The sequence below is a fragment of the Oncorhynchus masou genome, chromosome 6, assembly GCF_036934945.1.
Source record: "Oncorhynchus masou masou isolate Uvic2021 chromosome 6, UVic_Omas_1.1, whole genome shotgun sequence".
In the NCBI taxonomy this organism is placed as follows: Eukaryota; Metazoa; Chordata; class Actinopteri; order Salmoniformes; family Salmonidae; genus Oncorhynchus; species Oncorhynchus masou.
This window is the reverse complement of record NC_088217.1, coordinates 4813017-4827852: the sequence shown is the minus strand read 5'-3', so window position 1 is coordinate 4827852 and position 14836 is coordinate 4813017. Positions and strand designations below refer to the sequence as shown.

At 51.0% G+C, this 14836-nt stretch overlaps 1 protein-coding gene across 2 annotated transcripts in view; it reads right to left on the bottom strand.

Annotated features, from left to right (window-relative positions):
• iars1 (isoleucyl-tRNA synthetase 1) overlaps positions 1-14836 on the bottom strand; it is a 166846-nt gene that overhangs the window by 108526 nt on the left and 43484 nt on the right. For both annotated transcript variants that reach the window (XM_064967436.1, XM_064967435.1), the window contains exons 11-13: positions 9200-9322; positions 4095-4186; positions 1726-1824 (exon numbers count right to left, since the gene is read on the bottom strand). In XM_064967436.1, coding sequence (XP_064823508.1) covers positions 1726-1824; positions 4095-4186; positions 9200-9322 — 314 coding nt within the window. The remainder of the gene's footprint in view (positions 1-1725; positions 1825-4094; positions 4187-9199; positions 9323-14836) is intronic.

Here is a 14836-nt window from a genome sequence, read left to right as displayed (position 1 = left end):
TATTTAATTTAATTTGCGACTTTCATGAATAGGAAACGTTGCGTTATGGTAATGAGATTGAGGCTATGATTACGCTCCCGGATACGGGATTGCTCGACGCTAGAGGTTAAAAGGCTAATTGATCATTAGAAAACCATTTTGCAATTATGTTAGCACAGCTGAAAACTGTTGTTCTGATTAAAGAAGCAATAGAACTGGCTTTCGTTAGACTAATTGAGTATCTGGAGCATCAGCATTTGTGGGTTCGATTACAGGCTCAAAATGGCAAGAAATGAAGAACTTTCTTCTGAAACTCAGTCTATTCTATTCTATTCAGTCTATTCTTGTTCTGAGAAATGAAGGCTATTCCATGCGAGAAATTCCCAAGAAACTGAAGATCTCGTACAGCGCTGTGTACTACTCCCTTCACAGAACAGCGCAAACGGGTCCTAACCGGAATAGAAAGAGGAGTGGGAGGCCCCGGTGCACACCTGAGCAAGAGGACAGGTACACTAGTATCTAGTTTGAGAAACAGACGCCTCACAAGTCCTCAACTGGCAGCTTCATTAAATAGTACCCGCAAAATACCCGTCTCAAATTCAACAGTGAAGCAGCAACTCTGAAATGCTGGACGTCAAGGCAGAGTTGCAAAGAAAAAGCCATATCTCAGACTGCCCAATAAAAATAAAAGATTAAGATGGGCAAAAGAACACAGACACTGGACAGAGATATGGTTTTTCTTTGCAACTCTGCCGAGAAGGCCAGCATCCCGGAGTCGGGGAACAGTGGGTTAACTGCCTTGTTCAGGGGCAGAAGGACAGATTCTCTTGGGAGGTAATATGGCCGGCATGTGATTGTAACGAATTCTAGGTCCGGTGAGCTGGAGGACTGTATGTTGTTATGGTTACACCATGAGTCGTTAATCATGAAGCATACACATCTCGTTCATGTTCATCTCTGTCGGCAAGATGCACGGAGAAGCTCGGTGGCTGAACCGATTCCGACAACGTATCCAGAGAGAGTCATGTTTCAGTGAAACAGAGAATGTTACAACCTCTGATGTCTCTCTGGAAGGCAACCCTTGCTCGAATTTTGTCTACCTTGTTGTCCAAAGACTGGACATTGGTGAGTAGTATACTCGGGAGCGGTGGGCGATGTGCACGTCTACGAAGCCTGACCAGGAGGCCGTGCCGTCTGCCGTGTCTGCGGCACCGTTGTTTTGGGTCGACTACTGGAATTAGATCCATTGTTCTGGGTGGTGGTCCGAACAGAGGATCCGATCCATTGTCCTGGGTGGTGGTCCGAACAGAGGATCCGATCCATTGTCCAGGGTGGTGGTCCGAACAGAGGATCCGATCCATTGTCCTGGGTGGTGGTCCGAACAGAGGATCCGATCCATTGTCCTGGGTGGTGGTCCGAACAGAGGATCCGATCCATTGTCCAGGGTGGTGGTCCGAACAGAGGATCCGATCCATTGTCCAGGGTGGTGGTCCGAACAGAGGATCCGCTTCGGGAAAGTCGTATTCCTGGTCGTAATGTTGGTACGTTGACTTCAATCTTATCTCCAATAGTATAAGAGTAACAATGTAAAAAACTAAACAGAAAAAAAAACTAAATACTGCATAGTTTCCTACGAACTCGAAGTGAGGCGACCATCTTGTAGTAGATAGCAGGTCTTAGCAGTAGGACTGGACTGTACGGTAGGACAGAAGTAATGAGGATATTAGGTCTTGTAACGGGTCTTACCAGTAGCATTTGTCATTGTTTTCCAGCAGCTTCTCCACCATGTGTTCGACCCGAATAAACCAGCTGGGAACAGCCTTGTAGATCAGAGGAGTGTCAGATCTGTAGGATACAAACATATATTACACACAACCAATAAAAAGTTTGGACACACCTACTCATTCCAAGGTTTTTATTTATTTATTTATTTTACATTGTAGAATAATAGTGAAGACATCAACACTATGAAATAACACATATGGAATCATGTAGTAACCACAAAAAAAGTGTTAAATCAGAATATATTTTCTATTTGAGATTCTTCAAAGTAGCTAAAGTAGTGTCAGACGTAGAGGGTGAGGTAGAGGAGGAGGAAGAGAGGTAGCGGAGGAGAGGAAGAGAGAGAGATAGAGGAAGATGAGGGAGAGAAGAGGGAGAGTTGATCTTCTCTTCGTCCCATCTGTGATTTAACGCGACCAGCGTCTGGGAGGTCAGTGGGAAGGCCATCAGACAGACCTACCAGGAAGTGTTTTCTTGTGAGTTCCTAAGGAAGACTGACCTCCAACAGAAAGGGTAGCGACTGACCTCCAACAGAAAGGGTAGCGACTGACCTCCAACAGAAAGGGTAGCGACTGACCTCCAACAGAAAGGGTAGCGACTGACCTCCAACAGAAAGGGTAGCGGCTGACCTCCAACAGAAAGGGTAGCGGCTGACCTCCAACAGAAAGGGTAGCGACTGACCTCCAACAGAAAGGGTAGCGACTGACCTCCAACAGAAAGGGTAGCGACTGACCTCCAACAGAAAGGGTAGCGACTGACCTCCAACAGAAAGGGTAGCGACTGACCTCCAACAGAAAGGGTAGCGACTGACCAACAGAAAGGGTAGCGACTGACCAACAGAAAGGGTAGCGACTGACCTCCAACAGAAAGGGTAGCGACTGACCTCCAACAGAAAGGGTAGCAACTGACCAACAGAAAGGGTAGCGACTGACCTCCAACAGAAAGGGTAGCGACTGACCTCCAACAGAAAGGGTAGCGACTGACCAACAGAAAGGGTAGCGACTGACCAACAGAAAGGGTAGCGACTGACCAACAGAAAGGGTAGCGACTGACCTCCAACAGAAAGGGTAGCGACTGACCTCCAACAGAAAGGGTAGCGACTGACCTCCAACAGAAAGGGTAGCGACTGACCTCCAACAGAAAGGGTAGCGACTGACCTCCAACAGAAAGGGTAGCGACTGACCTCCAACAGAAAGGGTAGCGACTGACCTCCAACAGAAAGGGTAGCGACTGACCTCCAACAGAAAGGGTAGCAACTGACCAACAGAAAGGGTAGCAACTGACCTCCAACAGAAAGGGTAGCAACTGACCTCCAACAGAAAGGGTAGCGACTGACCAACAGAAAGGGTAGCGACTGACCTCCAACAGAAAGGGTAGCGACTGACCTCCAACAGAAAGGGTAGCGACTGACCAACAGAAAGGGTAGCGACTGACCTCCAACAGAAAGGGTAGCGACTGACCTCCAACAGAAAGGGTAGCGACTGACCAACAGAAAGGGTAGCGACTGACCTCCAACAGAAAGGGTAGCGGCTGACCTCCAACAGAAAGGGTAGCGACTGACCTCCAACAGAAAGGGTAGCGACTGACCTCCAACAGAAAGGGTAGCGACTGACCTCCAACAGAAAGGGTAGCGACTGACCTCCAACAGAAAGGGTAGCGACTGACCTCCAACAGAAAGGGTAGCGACTGACCTCCAACAGAAAGGGTAGCGACTGAGCTCCAACAGAAAGGGTAGCGACTGACCTCCAACAGAAAGGGTAGCGACTGACCTCCAACAGAAAGGGTAGCGACTGACCTCCCAACAGAAAGGGTAGCGACTGACCTCCAACAGAAAGGGTAGCGACTGACCTCCAACAGAAAGGGTAGCGACTGACCTCCAACAGAAAGGGTAGCGACTGACCAACAGAAAGGGTAGCGACTGACCTCCAACAGAAAGGGTAGCGACTGACCTCCAACAGAAAGGGTAGCGACTGACCAACAGAAAGGGTAGCAACTGACCTCCAACAGAAAGGGTAGCGACTGACCTCCAACAGAAAGGGTAGCGACTGACCAACAGAAAGGGTAGCGACTGACCTCCAACAGAAAGGGTAGCGACTGACCTCCAACAGAAAGGGTAGCGACTGACCTCCAACAGAAAGGGTAGCGACTGACCTCCAACAGAAAGGGTAGCGACTGACCTCCAACAGAAAGGGTAGCAACTGACCTCCAACAGAAAGGGTAGCGACTGACCTCCCACAGAAAGGGTAGCGACTGACCTCCAACAGAAAGGGTAGCAACTGACCTCCAACAGAAAGGGTAGCAACTGACCTCCAACAGAAAGGGTAGCAACTGACCTCCAACAGAAAGGGTAGCTGTGCTTGAAAGAGCCGCTGTTGACCAGACGACCTCGTTCCTTCAGCCATTTGATGATGTTCTTGTCAGCGTCCTACGGGAAGAGGGAAAGCCTGTGAGATTGCTGCTCGGCTGAAAACTTCACCCAACTTCCCGGGTTTATCAGAAATTAGAGTGGAAGGATTTCCCTCCCTGCTTACTCCTTCCTGATTCTGGGAATCCTCCAACAACTATTTTTTATTTTTTGAAAAACCTGGGAATTTGGGAAGTTTACGTGATTTTGCCACCCTTATACAACAAACAGAATCACAATGACAGACTAAAGAGAGATAGGAGAGGATACAGACATATCCCAGAATACAGTTCAGTACCAGCTGACAGAGAGATAGGAGAGGAGACAGACATATCCCAGAATACAGTTCAGTACCAGCTGACAGAGAGATAGGAGAGGAGAAGGGTTTAACTGTTCTCCTTTACACTTCATGTTAATTATAGGACATCAAACCAGCAATTACTCTGTTAGGTAACACCATTTTTCACACGCTCTTCTACAAGGTAACATTATTTAATTCCTGTTACTTTTTACTTTCCCTATAGCGGCTCATATACTCTCCAGGCTTGTCTTGCTTTCTACAAATTATCTTTCTAAAACAGGAGAACGGACTGATTCAGATTAGTGGAAACGGGTCAAATGTGTGTGTGTGTGTGTGTCCAGTGTGTGTGTGTGTGTGTGTCCAGTGTGTGTCCAGTGTGTGTGTGTCCAGTGTGTGTGTGTGTGTCCAGTGTGTGTGTGTCCAGTGTGTGTGTGTCCAGTGTGTGTGTGTCCAGTGTGAGTGTGTGTGTGTCCAGTGCGTGTTTCTTAACCTCCAACATCAACGCCGCCTGGGACAACGCGGTGCATCAACTCTCTGGGTCCTTCAGATGCGTTAACCCCAAAATGACTCCAGGTTAGAGAAGTGGGCCAGTCAAAAGAAGGGCAGCCAGTTCAAATCCCAGGTGGTTCATATCTATTCTCGGGCCCTGCTGCCTGCCTGCTTCGCCTGGCAGATGTGTTAAACCCGGTGCTAACCTCCTCATAAAAGGCACAGCAGGAGCCTCAAGGTTAGAGAAGCAGGCCAGTCGTAAATCGAAGGGTTGCCAGTTCAAATCCCAGATGGTGATGGCGGCGAGATGAACTATGACATCAAATGTTGTGTGGTCTCTTAAAACTAAATTAGGTCAAACTACCAATTCCAAAAAGTGAGTTTTTTTTTTTTTTTTAACTGAAGGTTATTTAAAATCCACTTAAACTATTTTTGTCGTCATATCAAGGCTACCAACGAACTACAGTACAGCTGAGGGGAGACCGGCACCAGCTGTGACTCTACCAATCAGAGTACGGCTGAGGGGAGACCGGCACCAGCTGTGACTCTACCAATCAGAGTACGGCTGAGGGGAGACCGGCACCAGCTGTGACTCTACCAATCAGAGTACGGCTGAGGGGAGACCGGCACCAGCTGTGACTCTACCAATCAGAGTACGGCTGAGGGGAGACCGGCACCAGCTGTGACTCTACCAATCAGAGAGTACGGCTGAGGGGAGACCGGCACCAGCTGTGACTCTACCAATCAGAGTACGGCTGAGGGGAGACCGGCACCAGCTGTGACTCTACCAATCAGAGTACGGCTGAGGGGAGACCGGCACCAGCTGTGACTCTACCAATCAGAGTACGGCTGAGGGGAGACCGGCACCAGCTGTGACTCTACCAATCAGAGAGTACGGCTGAGGGGAGACCGGCACCAGCTGTGACTCTACCAATCAGAGAGTAAGGCTGAGGGGAGACCGGCACCAGCTGTGACTCTACCAATCAGAGTACGGCTGAGGGGAGACCGGCACCAGCTGTGACTCTACCAATCAGAGTACGGCTGAGGGGAGACCGGCACCAGCTGTGACTCTACCAATCAGAGAGTACGGCTGAGGGAGACCGGCACCAGCTGTGACTCTACCAATCAGAGAGTACGGCTGAGGGGAGACCGGCACCAGCTGTGACTCTACCAATCAGAGAGTACGGCTGAGGGGAGACCGGCACCAGCTGTGACTCTACCAATCAGAGAGTACGGCTGAGGGGAGACCGGCACCAGCTGTGACTCTACCAATCAGAGAGTACGGCTGAGGGGAGACCGGCACCAGCTGTGACTCTACCAATCAGAGAGTACGGCTGAGGGGAGACCGGCACCAGCTGTGACTCTACCAATCAGAGTACGGCTGAGGGGAGACCGGCACCAGCTGTGACTCTACCAATCAGAGAGTACGGCTGAGGGGAGACCGGCACCAGCTGTGACTCTACCAATCAGAGAGTACGGCTGAGGGGAGACCGGCACCAGCTGTGACTCTACCAATCAGAGTACGGCTGAGGGGAGACCGGCACCAGCTGTGACTCTACCAATCAGAGTACGGCTGAGGGGAGACCGGCACCAGCTGTGACTCTACCAATCAGAGTACGGCTGAGGGGAGACCGGCACCAGCTGTGACTCTACCAATCAGAGAGTACGGCTGAGGGGAGACCGGCACCAGCTGTGACTCTACCAATCAGAGTACGGCTGAGGGGAGACCGGCACCAGCTGTGACTCTACCAATCAGAGAGTACGGCTGAGGGGAGACCGGCACCAGCTGTGACTCTACCAATCAGAGAGTACGGCTGAGGGGAGACCGGCACCAGCTGTGACTCTACCAATCAGAGTACGGCTGAGGGGAGACCGGCACCAGCTGTGACTCTACCAATCAGAGAGTACGGCTGAGGGGAGACCGGCACCAGCTGTGACTCTACCAATCAGAGTACGGCTGAGGGGAGACCGGCACCAGCTGTGACTCTACCAATCAGAGAGTACGGCTGAGGGGAGACCGGCACCAGCTGTGACTCTACCAATCAGAGTACGGCTGAGGGGAGACCGGCACCAGCTGTGACTCTACCAATCAGAGAGTACGGCTGAGGGGAGACCGGCACCAGCTGTGACTCTACCAATCAGAGTACGGCTGAGGGGAGACCGGCACCAGCTGTGACTCTACCAATCAGAGAATACGGCTGAGGGGAGACCGGCACCAGCTGTGACTCTACCAATCAGAGAATACGGCTGAGGGGAGACCGGCACCAGCTGTGACTCTACCAATCAGAGAGTACGGCTGAGGGGAGACCGGCACCAGCTGTGACTCTACCAATCAGAGAGTACGGCTGAGGGGAGACCGGCACCAGCTGTGACTCTACCAATCAGAGAGTACGGCTGAGGGGAGACCGGCACCAGCTGTGACTCTACCAATCAGAGAGTACGGCTGAGGGGAGACCGGCACCAGCTGTGACTCTACCAATCAGAGAGTACGGCTGAGGGGAGACCGGCACCAGCTGTGACTCTACCAATCAGAGAGTACGGCTGAGGGGAGACCGGCACCAGCTGTGACTCTACCAATCAGAGTACGGCTGAGGGAGACCGGCACCAGCTGTGACTCTACCAATCAGAGAGTACGGCTGAGGGGAGACCGGCACCAGCTGTGACTCTACCAATCAGAGTACGGCTGAGGGAGACCGGCACCAGCTGTGACTCTACCAATCAGAGAGTACGGCTGAGGGGAGACCGGCACCAGCTGTGACTCTACCAATCAGAGTACGGCTGAGGGGAGACCGGCACCAGCTGTGACTCTACCAATCAGAGAGTACGGCTGAGGGGAGACCGGCACCAGCTGTGACTCTACCAATCAGAGTACGGCTGAGGGGAGACCGGCACCAGCTGTGACTCTACCAATCAGAGAGTACGGCTGAGGGGAGACCGGCACCAGCTGTGACTCTACCAATCAGAGAGTACGGCTGAGGGGAGACCGGCACCAGCTGTGACTCTACCAATCAGAGAGTACGGCTGAGGGGAGACCGGCACCAGCTGTGACTCTACCAATCAGAGAGTACGGCTGAGGGGAGACCGGCACCAGCTGTGACTCTACCAATCAGAGAGTACGGCTGAGGGGAGACCGGCACCAGCTGTGACTCTACCAATCAGAGAGTACAGCTGAGGGGAGACCGGCACCAGCTGTGACTCTACCAATCAGAGTACGGCTGAGGGAGACCGGCACCAGCTGTGACTCTACCAATCAGAGAGTACGGCTGAGGGGAGACCGGCACCAGCTGTGACTCTACCAATCAGAGAGTACGGCTGAGGGGAGACCGGCACCAGCTGTGACTCTACCAATCAGAGTACGGCTGAGGGGAGACCGGCACCAGCTGTGACTCTACCAATCAGAGAGTACGGCTGAGGGGAGACCGGCACCAGCTGTGACTCTACCAATCAGAGAATACGGCTGAGGGGAGACCGGCACCAGCTGTGACTCTACCAATCAGAGTACGGCTGAGGGGAGACCGGCACCAGCTGTGACTCTACCAATCAGAGAGTACGGCTGAGGGGAGACCGGCACCAGCTGTGACTCTACCAATCAGAGTACGGCTGAGGGGAGACCGGCACCAGCTGTGACTCTACCAATCAGAGTACGGCTGAGGGGAGACCGGCACCAGCTGTGACTCTACCAATCAGAGTACGGCTGAGGGGAGACCGGCACCAGCTGTGACTCTACCAATCAGAGTACGGCTGAGGGGAGACCGGCACCAGCTGTGACTCTACCAATCAGAGTACGGCTGAGGGGAGACCGGCACCAGCTGTGACTCTACCAATCAGAGTACGGCTGGTGTGTTTCCCCCCCGTCTCTCTACTGACACTTCAGTAGGCCCAGTGAAACACTGACCCATGTGGTCTGTCAGTGGTCCAGAATAATCACCTGACTCCTGCTACAGTGGTCCTGACGTCCAGACAGACAGACAGAGACAGACAGACATCCGTCCAGACAGACAGACACACAGACAGACAGACACAGACAGACATCCGTCCAGACAGACAGAGACAGACAGACAGACAGACATCCGTCCAGACAGACAGACAGACAGACAGACAGACACAGACACACAGACAGACACACAGACAGACAGACACACAGACAGACACACAGACAGACACACAGACAGACACACAGACAGACACACAGACAGACACACAGACAGACAGACAGAGAAACAGACAGAGACAGACAGACCTACCTTGACATACTGTCCCACAAAGTCAGTGACTTCATCAGTGAAGCACCCAGAGGAGTCGACAGGACAGACGGGAGCCTGGTCTCTCTGGCAGATGTTGTTCTCCATACACACACGGTAATCATCCTGTAACAGATATATATTATACATTAGACTGGATGATCCTCCTGTAACAGATATATATTCTACATTAGACTGGATGATCCTCCTGTAACAGATATATATTCTACATTAGACTGGATGATCCTCCTGTAACAGATATATATTCTACATTAGACTGGACGATCCTCCTGTAACAGATATATATTCTACATTAGACTGGATGATCCTCCTGTAACAGATATATATTCTACATTAGACTGGATGATCCTCCTGTAACAGATATATATTCTACATTAGACTGGATGATCCTCCTGTAACAGATATATATTATACATTAGACTGGATGATCCTCCTGTAACAGATATATATTATACATTAGACTGGATGATCCTCCTGTAACAGATATATATTCTACATTAGACTGGATGATCCTCCTGTAACAGATATATATTATACATTAGACTGGATGATCCTCCTGTAACAGATATATATTCTACATTAGACTGGATGATCCTCCTGTAACAGATATATATTCTACATTAGACTGGATGATCCTCCTGTAACAGATATATATTATACATTAGACTGGATGATGTGATCCTCCTGTAACAGATATATATTCTACATTAGACTGGATGATCCTCCTGTAACAGATATATATTCTACATTAGACTGGATGATGTGATCATCCTGTAACAGATATATATTATACATTAGACTGGATGATCCTCCTGTAACAGATATATATTATACATTAGACTGGATGATGTGATCCTCCTGTAACAGATATATATTCTACATTAGACTGGATGATCCTCCTGTAACAGATATATATTATACATTAGACTGGATGATGTGATCCTCCTGTAACAGATATATATTCTACATTAGACTGGATGATCCTCCTGTAACAGATATATATTATACATTAGACTGGATGATCCTCCTGTAACAGATATATATTATACATTAGACTGGATGATCCTCCTGTAACAGATATATATTATACATTAGACTGGATGATCCTCCTGTAACAGATATATATTATACATTAGACTGGATGATCCTCCTGTAACAGATATATATTCTACATTAGACTGGATGATCCTCCTGTAACAGATATATATTCTACATTAGACTGGATGTTGCTCCTGTAAAGGGGTGCGTGGAGGAGCTTTAACAGTGTGTTCTATACTAGGATTCTTTATTCGCCCAGCACCAGTGTTTTTAAAGATGAGCAAACGACCACAAACTTATATTTTATTTCAGCTCATGAACCATGGGACAAACACGTTTATTTTTATAGTTCGGTATATATGTATTTTTTTAAAGCCCAATCTGTTTTTTAAATGGGTCAAATCACTTGGTGTTCCTGCAGGAATGTTTATTCATATAGCAGTCAATTCTATCTTAATGAGAAGACAGAGAGAGACAGGCAGAGAGAGAGACAGGCAGAGAGAGAGACAGGCAGAGAGAGAGAGACAGGCAGAGAGAGAGAGACAGGCAGAGAGAGAGAGACAGGCTTAGAGAGAGAGACAGGCAGAGAGAGAGACAGGCAGAGAGAGAGACAGGCAGAGAGAGAGACAGGCAGAGAGAGAGACAGGCAGAGAGAGAGACAGGCAGAGAGAGAGACAGGCAGAGAGAGAGAGACAGGCAGAGAGAGAGACAGGCAGAGAGAGAGAGACAGGCTTAGAGAGAGAGACAGGCTTAGAGAGAGAGACAGGCAGAGAGAGAGACAGGCAGAGAGAGAGACAGGCAGAGAGAGAGACAGGCAGAGAGAGAGACAGGCAGAGAGAGAGACAGGCAGAGAGAGAGACAGGCAGAGAGAGAGACAGGCAGAGAGAGAGACAGGCAGAGAGAGAGACAGGCAGAGAGAGAGACAGGCAGAGAGAGAGACAGGCAGAGAGAGAGACAGGCAGAGAGAGAGACAGGCAGAGAGAGAGACAGGCAGAGAGAGAGACAGGCAGAGAGAGAGACAGGCAGAGAGACAGAGACAGACACAGACACAGAGACAGACGCAGACACGGAGGCAGACACGGAGGCAGACACGGAGGCAGACACGGAGGCAGACACGGAGGCAGACACGGAGGCAGACACGGAGGCAGACACGGAGGCAGACACGGAGGCAGACACGGAGGCAGACACGGAGGCAGACACGGAGGCAGACACGGAGCAGACACGGAGGCAGACACGGAGGCAGACACGGAGGCAGACACGGAGGCAGACACGGAGGCAGACACGGAGGCAGACACGGAGGCAGACACGGAGGCAGACACGGAGGCAGACACAGAGACAGACACAGAGACAGACACAGAGACAGACACAGAGAGAGAGAGAGAGAGAGAGAGAGAGAGAGAGAGTAGAAAGTTATAGTTATAATTATCAGCTCCAGCCTACCAGCCTAGGACTGTCTGTCTGTCCTTGTCAAGAACACCTGCAGCTGATACCCCTCAAGTCAGACAGTAGCTCCAGTAACGACGAGTGGGGCTACCGTGGACAAGTAACGACTAGCGGGGCTACCGGGGACCAGCAATGACTAGCGGGGCTACCGGGGACCAGCAACGACTAGCGGGGCTACCGGGGACCAGCGACGACTAGCGGGGCTACCGGGGACCAGCGACGACTAGCGGGGCTACCGGGGACCAGCGACGACTAGCGGGGCTACCGGGGACCAGCGACGACTAGCGGGGCTACCGGGGACCAGCGACGACTAGCGGGGCTACCGGGGACCAGCGACGACTAGCGGGGCTACCGGGGACCAGCGACGACTAGCGGGGCTACCGGGGACCAGCGACGACTAGCGGGGCTACCGGGGACCAGCGACGACTAGCGGGGCTACCGCGGACCAGCGACGACTAGCGGGGCTACCGGGGACCAGCGACGACTAGCGGGGCTACCGTGGACCAGTAACGACTAGCGGGGCTACCGTGGACCAGCGACGACTAGCGGGGCTACCGGGGACCAGCGACGACTAGCGGGGCTACCGGGGACCAGCGACGACTAGCGGGGCTACCGGGGACCAGCGACGACTAGCGGGGCTACCGGGGACCAACGACGACTAGCGGGGCTACCGGGGACCAACGACGACTAGAGGGGCTTCCGCGGACCAGCGACGACTAGCGGGGCTACCGGGGACCAGCGACGACTAGCGGGGCTACCGGGGACCAGCGATGACTAGCGGGGCTACCGGGGACCAGCGACGACTAGCGGGGCTACCGGGGACCAGCGACGACTAGCGGGGCTACCGGGACCAGTGACGACTAGCGGGGCTACCGGGGACCAATAACAACTAGCGGGGCTACCGTGGACCAGTAACGACTAGCGGGGCTACCGGGGACCAGTAACGACTAGCGGGGCTACCGGGGACGACTAGAGGGGCTACCAGGGACCAGCGACGACTAGGGGTTATGTTAGCTACTGCTAGTCAGCTGTACCTGCACTACATAGGGAATAGGGGGAATAAGTAGTGCACTACATAGGGAATAGGGGGAATAAGTAGTGCACTACATAGGAAATAGGGGGAATAAGTAGTGCACTACATAGGAAATAGGGGGAATAAGTAGTGCACTACATAGGAAATAGGGGGAATAAGTAGTGCACTACATAGGGAATAGGGGGAATAAGTAGTGCACTACATAGGGAATAGGGGGAATAAGTAGTGCACTACATAGGGAATAGGGGGAATAAGTAGTGCACTACATAGGGAATAGGGGGAATAAGTAGTGCACTATATAGGAAATAGGGGGAATAAGTAGTGCACTATATAGGAAATAGGGGGAATAAGTAGTGCACTATATAGGAAATAGGGGGAATAAGTAGTGCACTATATAGGAAATAGGGGGAATAAGTAGTGCACTATATAGGAAATAGGGGGAATAAGTAGTGCACTATATAGGAAATAGGGGGAATAAGTAGTGCACTACATAGGGAATAGGGGGAATAAGTAGTGCACTACATAGGAAATAGGGGGAATAAGTAGTGCACTATATAGGAAATAGGGGGAATAAGTAGTGCACTATATAGGAAATAGGGTGCCATCTGGGGTAGAGAAACAGTCTCAACATCCCTCTACCTTTCTGTAGTATCGAACACAGAACCACTCTACAAATCGACCCGGCAACCGCCAACCAATCAAAACAGCCCTCTGAATACTGAGCCGGTCAGAAGCCGGCATGATGTGGTACTGTGATTACGGTGTGGTGCAGAGGGATACCAGGGATGACTAGTGGTGGTTTGTGTCAGTGTCTGTCATTCATTCCCTCCACCACCAACCTGATCTCAAGTCATTCATTCCCTCCACCAACCTGATCTCAGATCATTCATTCCCTCCACCACCAACCTGATCTCAGATCATTCCCTCCACCACCAACCTGATCTCAGATCATTCATTCCCTCCACCAACCTGATCTCAGATCATTCATTCCCTCCACCAACCTGATCTCAGATCATTCATTCCCTCCACCAACCTGATCTCAGATCATTCATTTCCTCCACCAACCTGATCTCAGATCATTCATTCCCTCCACCAACCTGATCTCAGATCATTCCCTCCACCACCAACCTGATCTCAGGTCATTCATTCCCTCCTCCACCAACCTGATCTCAGATCATTCATTCCCTCCTCCACCAACCTGATCTCAGATCATTCATTCCCTCCACCACCAACCTGATCTCAGGTCATTCATTCCCTCCACCACCAACCTGATCTCAGGTCATTCATTCCCTCCACCACCAACCTGATCTCAGGCCATTCATTCCCTCCACCAACCTGATCTCAGATCATTCATTCCCTCCACCAACCTGATCTCAGATCATTCATTCCCTCCACCACCAACCTGATCTCAGGTCATTCATTCCCTCCACCACCAACCTGATCTCAGGCCATTCATTCCCTCCACCAACCTGATCTCAGATCATTCATTCCCTCCACCAACCTGATCTCAGATCATTCATTCCCTCCACCAACCTGATCTCAGATCATTCATTCCCTCCACCAACCTGATCTCAGATCATTCATTCCCTCCACCAACCTGATCTCAGATCATTCATTCCCTCCACCACCAACCTGATCTCAGGTCATTCATTCCCTCCACCACCAACCTGATCTCAGGTCATTCATTCCCTCCACCACCAACCTGATCTCAGGCCATTCATTCCCTCCACCAACCTGATCTCAGATCATTCATTCCCTCCACCAACCTGATCTCAGATCATTCATTTCCACCACCAACCTGATCTCAGATCATTCATTCCCTCCACCAACCTGATCTCAGATCATTCATTTCCTCCACCACCAACCTGATCTCATATCATTCATTCCCTCCACCAACCTGATCTCAGATCATTCATTCCCTCCACCAACCTGATCTCAGATCATTCATTTCCTCCACCACCAACCTGATCTCAGATCATTCATTCCCTCCACCAACCTGATCTCAGATCATTCATTCCCTCCACCACCAACCTGATCTCAGGTCATTCATTCCCTCCACCACCAACCTGATCTCAGATCATTCATTCCCTCCACCAACCTGATCT